The 7,828-nt window shown below is 40.8% G+C and overlaps 1 protein-coding gene across 4 annotated transcripts in view; it reads left to right on the forward strand.

The window, feature by feature from the left end:
• SLC9A9 (solute carrier family 9, subfamily A (NHE9, cation proton antiporter 9), member 9) overlaps positions 1 to 7,828 on the forward strand; it is a 656,333-nt gene that overhangs the window by 440,095 nt on the left and 208,410 nt on the right. For all 4 annotated transcript variants that reach the window (XM_010858137.1, XM_010858138.1, XM_010858139.1 and 1 more), the window contains one exon: positions 1,341 to 1,494. In XM_010858137.1, the coding sequence (XP_010856439.1) occupies positions 1,341 to 1,494 (154 nt within the window). The remainder of the gene's footprint in view (positions 1 to 1,340; positions 1,495 to 7,828) is intronic.

Consider the following 7,828-nt stretch of genomic DNA (forward strand, 5'->3'; position numbering starts at 1 on the left):
CCAACCCAGGAATCAAACCGGGGGCTCCTGCATTGCAGACGGATTCTTTACCTGCTGAGCTAGTAGTTCATAGACTTGACTGCAGATAGATGATTCATAAAAAGAAACATCAACAGATTAAAGGTCATCAATAGAAAGCTACAAAGTGGGAGGAAATATTTGCAAACTATATAGCCAACAGAAGACTATTATCTAGAATATATAAAGAACTCTCAAAATTTCACAATCAAAAAATCCAACAATTCAATGAGAAAATGAGATAAAGACACAAAGAGCCATTTCACCTGAGCAGGTATACAGATAACAAATGAGCACATTAAAAAATATTCAATACCCAAGATGGGGTGGGGAACATGTATATACCTACAGCTGATTCATGTTGATGTATGGCAGAAACCAACTCAATGATGTAAAGCAATCATCCTCCAATTAAAAATAAATTAAAAACAAGAATAAAATATTAAATTCCATTAGGCAAATGGAAATTACAATCCCTATAAGCTATCAGAATGACTAAAATTTAAAACAGAGACAACACTAAAGGCTGATGAGGATGCAGAGAAACTGGATGACTTATATATTGCTGATGAGAATGTAAAATGGTAGTGTCCTTCTAGAAAAGTTTGGCAATTTCTTTTAAAACCATGCAAATACCATATAACTCAGTGATTGTTCCTGGGAATTCATCTCAGAGAGTTGAAAACTTATGTTCACATACACAGCAGCCTTTTTTGTAACAGCCAAGACGAGGAACTACCCAGACGGTCTTTAACAGTTAAACAAACTGTGGAACATGTATACCATGGAAATACTTACCACTCAACAGTGAAAAGAAACGAACTATTGATACATTTGACCACCTGGATGAGTATCCAGGGAGTTATGCTGGGTGAAAAAAAAGCCAATTCCAAAAGGCTACCTACTTTACAATTCCATTTATATAAAATTCTCGAAATGGCAAAATTCTAGAAAAGGAGAATGGATTAATGGTTGCCAGATGTTAAGGAGAAAGTTTGTGGGAGAAAAGCGGGTAACATGAGGGATCTTTACAGTGATGGGAATGTACTGAATCTTGCCTGTATCAGTGTCAAAATCCTGGTTGTGATGTTGTTACTTGAGTTTTGCAAGACGTTGTCTTTGGGGAGGAAATGGGGAACAGGCACGCAGTAAGTCCCTATTATTTCTTACAACTACAGGTGAGTCTACAGTTATCTCAAAATCAAAAGTTTAATTTTAAAAAGAAGTTGTGTTTGTCAGTAAATGGTAAATATAAATTCAATGAAATGAGAATGACACTTGTATAGATGTTTACTCTCCTTCCTTTGGTGTTTCTCTGTAAGGTTTGCGAGGAGCGATAGCCTTTGCCTTAGCTATTCGGAACACAGAATCTCAGCCGAAGCAAATGATGTTTACCACCACGCTGCTCCTCGTGTTCTTCACAGTCTGGATATTCGGAGGAGGAACAACTCCCATGCTGACTTGGCTTCAGATCAGGTGGGTGACGCTGCTTAACCAAGGAAATGACTATGAGGTATGATTGTGCTGTTCCGTTTCAGATGTTGCTGACTGGCCAAGAGTACAGTGGCCTGTGTGTGCATTTACTTTCCCTGGGGTCAAGTCAACCTTCAATGACAAGGTGAAACAATATGACTGATCACCAACAGAACTGACTTTACCAAGAGTTCTAGAAATCTCAGGATGATGTCTGTTCACAGTCTACCGTCCCTAGAAGTGACTGTCTTTATCTATGAGTTCTTCCATTCAACCAGATTTATTGAATACGATGTGACATGCTGTGGAGTTGACAAAAATGAGTAAGACACCAGTCTTGTCTTCAAGATACTTATGATAAAATGCAATTTATACAGAAAAGGCTGTGATACGAAGGAAAAAATGTTTTGTTTTTAATTCCTATAGCACTTAGGATAGAATTGAGGACACAGGAAATGCTCAAGTGTGTTTGATTATTCAGCCATATGTTTAGCCAGAGGGATGCTATAAACACAGATTAGACAACTTCTCAAAGGAAAATGGGGTCAAGGCTTCAGTCAGGGGCCGTTCAATAAGCAGTGCTTGGAAGATGATTGCTATGAACCCGAAAGATGCAGGTAGTAGACGATATGATGAAAAATGAATAGCTTGTGGCAACTGCGTAAAGGGACAAATCTGTTGTAAAATGCTCTTGTCTTTATTTAAGTGTTTCTTTGACCTGGATCCTCATTTTCACATGCCAGAATGTAACAGTGCTTTACGTAAATCACATTTTATTTCCCAAAGTCATACACCTTGATGATCCTGCAGCCCCTCCCTGGTCCCCCCTATTCTCTGTGAGGCAAATCCATACCCATCACATCCGACAGGATAAGATTCGTCTGACTGGGAAGGGGCTTCCAAGAAGATTATTTTCAGACCAAGGACTCTGTTATTCCAGCACCAGTGTAGTGCCTGGCACATAGAAGAATTGAATAAATAATTGGTACATGAAAAATTAGCTGGATATAATAAACACACATATATTTCTTTTGTTAAGCCTTTACTAACAGATTTCTACCCACTTGACAAATAGATGCAAGAGCAGGACTAACGAGTTTAGGATAAAAAGCTTATCTTTAAATTGGACCAAGTGGCTATGTGTAAGCCAAATTCAAGGGGAAAAGGGCCTTTTAAAGTATTGTGAATATTGCTAAACACTTAAAAGCGCTTTGACCAAAGGTCGAAATGGAGAGTGTTTTGAAATGCTTGTTGAACTATTTTCTAACCATGTAAATGTGACCTGCAATTTCTTTCACAGTGGTAGCTACTTGTAGGCTCCTCTGGATGAGCACAAATATTGCATTAAACACTATAGTGTCTGCTCCTCTGTAAACTGATAGTAAGATAATAGTGTGTTCAGGTTTCTGGAAAATAAATTCAGTAGGTGGATCCATGCATGGAAAAATTAGGACTTGGAAAGCAGAAGTTAGAGGATACCAATCCCCACAAGAGAAATATATTGAATGCTCTATCAGGTAAATTAGAATATTCAGAACATAAAGTGGTGCTGGCAACATTTTCTTTAAAGTAATTCAAATATAACTTACTTTCTATTATTGTGTTTCTTTACCCTGAAGGATTTGTCCCCAAAGCAATAACGTGTTTTACCCTAAAATATTTACCGAATTCTCCTATGCACGCGTGCATGCTGAGTTCCTTCCGTTGTGTTCCACTCTTTGCAATGCTGTGGACTGTAGCCCACCAGGCTCCTCTGTCTGTGGGATTATCAGGCAAGAATACTGGGGTGGGTTGCCATGCCCTCCTCCAGGGGATCTTCTAGAACCCACATCTCTTACATCTCCGGCATTGACAGGCAGGTTCTTTACCACTTTTTTGAAAGGCATCCATTGGCTTCAGATAGATGTCATAGCTCATGCAGTCTCTTAACAACTGGACCAGCAGGGAGAAGGTAATATTAAATGGGGCCTTAGCCGAGTTAGAAGGTTTATCAAGTTATAGTACAGTGCCTAATAGAGAAAGATAGTAACATTAACTGTAGCATCCACAGTAGGAGTCCTGGAGGTCATCTTAGCCCAGTGTGTTATGGCCTGCTGAGAGGCACAGTATGGAGTTGCCAGGTCATGGAAATGCCCCAGTGAGAACTAGCTCCAAATGGCCCACAAATTCAATGCCAGACCTATCCACCAGCCAGAAGGGAAGAAGAGTAAAAGTTAAAACCATAAGCTTTCAAACTCATATGAACATCAGAACCACCTCGAGGGCTCATTAAACTCCAGATTGCTGGCCCCAGCCTCAGAGTTTCTGATCCAGTAGGTCTGGTTCAGGGCCTAAGAATTTGTATTTTAACCACACTCCAGGCAATGCTGATATGGCTGGTTCTGAGACTACATTTTGAGAACCACTGGTTTAGACTCATAACCCCACGTGGAAATGGGGCTACCTTGAGGAGAGAAATTCATTGTGCATTGATCAAGAAGGAAATAGAACATACTAGAATAAACATAAAATAATAAGACCATAAGTTAGTGTGTGTTCAGGCACAAGCACAACACACATTTGGTTTGACCGTGTAATAGCGGTACTATTGTATGCTCTACTTCCATCATGGTTTATAATGCTATCAAAGAAATCCTCAATTTCATTATAGCTTTTAAATATAGTTGTCCATCATTTACACTGTATGTAGGGAGACTTTGCTTGTTTACAGAGAAACATCTCATTAACCATCTTTGATGTCAAATGCTTTCCATGAAATGCCAGAATGTTAGCAAACTGGGGCTTCAATCAAATGACACATAAAGGGGAACCCAAAGGGCAGGTATGCAAACATGACATAGAATGAACTCAAACGTCCTCACTTGGCTATGATTTATTTATACACTTTGCCTTCCCTCTTATATATATTTTACATTCAACTTTTTTTCTTTTTAATTTTTAGGTATGTACTTGAGGATTTTTTTTTTGTCCCTATAAATCTGTCATTCAGCTGCAAACTATCACAGTAAGATGCAGTTTTATGTAAGGTAAAAATTGGTAACATTAATATGAATTGCACTTTGATAGAAATAACTTGAAATGGCAATGACTTAAGCTTAGAGAAGCTCTATGTAAAGAATGATCTTTACATATGAAACAAATTCTCCATTGGCTAAGTCTTATCATGGGACTTCCCCGGTAGCTCAGATGGTAAAGAATCTGCCTGCAATACAGGAGACCAGGGTTTGATTTCTGGGACAGGAAGATCCCCTGCAGAAGGATATGGCTACCCACTCCAGTATTCTTGCCTGGAGAGTTACACGGACAGAGTTTTATTAATAATAACAAAATACTTTTAATGCAGCATTTTAATGCATTTAACACAGAGACCTTTGCTTCTTAAAATTCTAGAGAAAAAGATTCCTCCAGTATTATTTTGGAGGTTTTCGTGTAAAAGCAAGCAGAATGGTCTCTTGATTAGAATCCAGGTCTCCTCCCTTCTGTTAAATACATTAATCCTGGTGCTTAGGAAAACTCAGCTCTCAGTAGCCAAGGACTAGCTCTGCTGTTAGCCAGGAAATAAGAGATCAAAGGTGTCAGGTTTTGCCCTACAAGGCCAGTAAACAGTATTATCCACCAAAGAATCACACATGTTTACAAAGAAAGTTCAGAGACCAACAGAGTAAAACTTTCTGGCAGTGAAACTCCAGTACTTTGGCCACCTCATGCGAAGAGTTGACTCATTGGAAAAGAGTCGGATGCTGGGAGGGATTGGGGGCAGGAGGAGAAGGGGACGACAGAGGATGAGATGGCTGGATGGCATCACTGACTCGATGGACATGAGTTTGAGTGAACTCCGGGAGTTGGTGATGGACAGGGAGGCCTGACGTGCTGCAATTCATGTGGTCACAAACAGTCGGACACGACTGAGCAACTGAACTGAACTGAACCCTACTTAGTTAAGAGTAGGGTGTCACATGGAGTTAATGGAATGAGAGCCCATTTGTTGTTCAGTCGCTCAATCATGAATGACACCATGGACTGCAGCATGCCAGGCTTCCCTGTCCTTTACCATCTCCTGGAGCTTGCTCAATCTCACGTCCATTGAGTTGATGATGTAAGCAAACAATCTCATCCTCAGTCATCCCCTTCTCCTCTTGCTCTCGGTCCTTCTTAGCATCAGGATCTTTTCCAGTCAGTTGGCTCTTAGCATCAGGTGGCCAAAGTATTGGAGTTTCAGCTTCAGCATCAGTCCTTCTAGTGAATATTCAGGGTTGATTTCCTTTAGGACGGACTGGTTGGACCTCCTTGTAGTCCAAGGGACTCTCAAGAGTCTTCTCCAACACCACAGTTCAAAAGCATCAGTTCTTTGGTGCTCATCCTTCTTCATGGTCCAACTCTCATATCCATACATGACTACTGGAAAAACCATAGCTTTGACTATACAGACCTTTGCTGGCAAAGTAATGTCTCCTTTTTAATATATTATCTAGATTTGTCATAGCTTTTCTTCCAAAGAGGAAGCATCTTTTAATTTCACAGCCACAATCACTATCTGCAGTGATTTTGGAGCCCAAGAAAATAAAGTCTGTCACTGTTTCCATTGTTTCCCCATCTATTTGCCATGAGATGATGGGACCATACCACAGTGAAAACATTTCCTAGCTTCTCCCAGATAGGAATGCCAGATTCATCTCTTCAACGCATCTCAGCCACAGTGCAGAAAGCCTAGTTTACCAGAGCAATTCAGAACTTGTATTCCAGACAGTATGAGAAAGTGCCCCCAGCAAGATGACTTATACAACTTCCAGATTTTAGCTTCCAATATCACAAAGAATAATAGTTGACTTTTATTGACAATTTATTCTGTGCCAGATATTAGAAAATAAAGTGCAAGATAAAGTACAAAACCTCCCTGCAACTCTGCCTCTAATCTGTGAAATGGAGATGATGGTAGTAGCTTCCTCCTAGAGTGGGTGAGGCCTGACGAAGTGGCACAGTCGCATTGTCTGGCTGCAGAGTCAGACTCCAAGGCCAGGCAGCCCGAGCCCGGGGCCTGCACTCCCAACTAGTTCCTTCTTCTGCCACTGAAAATGCTATGCTATGCTAAGTCACTTCAGTTGTGTCCGACTCTGTGTGACCCCAGAGATGGCAGCACACCAGGCTCCCCCATCCCTGGGATTCTCCAGTCAAGAACACTGGAGTGGGTTGCTATTTCCTTCTCCAATGCATGAAAGTGAAAAGAGAAAGTGAAGTCACTCAGTCGTGTCCAACTCCTAGCGACCTCATAGACTGCAGCCTACCAGGCTCCTCCATCCATGGGATTTTCCAGGCAAGTGTACTCGAGTGGGGTGCCATTGCCTTCTCCGGCCACTGCAAATAAATGAGCTTATTCCTGATGCCAGCAATCTACCTTGATTAACAAATCCTCTGGGGAAAAAGAGATGTACTTTTATAACCAAGACAGGCCAGTTAAAAACAAATACAGGGAATCTTCATCCATCATGAGTGATTGGGTTGACTTGCTCACGCAGCACAGAAATTCTTAGATACAAATTTTCTCCTTGACCTAGAAAAGTTAAAGGTAAATAAGGCCAGCCCTGGTCTCGGGTAGCCAAGGAGGGAAGTTTGTCTACCTCAGTTGTAGAAATTTGAAATTAGAGGCATTTGTTACCCTCAGGCTCATTTCCCAACCCCATTTGGGATTCCATCAGCCCGCCATCAGCCTCTTTCACAGATCAGACAAAAAAATTGCACATCCTGCTCTGTGTCCATTGCAGAATGAAAAACTTTTAGGTAATACAGTGTCTCCGCTAGCATTATTTTAGTTAAGTCTTTAAATTTTATTTGGGGTTTATGTCCTCTTCTATTTTATGTCATCCTAGAATGATTTTTTCATCAAATGTCCCCACTGACTACAAAGTTTTTAATATCAGTCACCATAGGAATGCATACAAAGGTAAAGAGAGAACTGTCTTTAGTAATATTTTTTAATCTTAAACAATAATGAAGTTAAATATACCTGCTTACATACTGATTTCCCTTATTGCTGAGGTGAGGAAATGACAATCTAATGTAATAGAAGATCAGATCAGATCAGATCAGTCGCTCAGTTGTGTCCGACTCTTTGTGACCCCATGAATTGCAGCACGTCAGGCCTCCCTGTCCATCACCAACTCCCGGAGTTCACTCAGACTCACGTCCATCGAGTCAGTGATGCCATCCAGCCATCTCATCCTCTGTCATCCCCTTCTCCTCTTGCCCCCAATCCCTCCCAGCATCAGAGTCTTTTCCAGTGAGTCAACTCTTCCCATGAGGTGGCCAAAGTACTGGAGTTTCAGCTTTAGCATCATTCCTT

This window comes from Bison bison, unplaced genomic scaffold (assembly GCF_000754665.1).
Source record: "Bison bison bison isolate TAMUID 2011002044 unplaced genomic scaffold, Bison_UMD1.0 scf7180017864384, whole genome shotgun sequence".
NCBI lineage: Eukaryota > Metazoa > Chordata > Mammalia > Artiodactyla > Bovidae > Bison > Bison bison.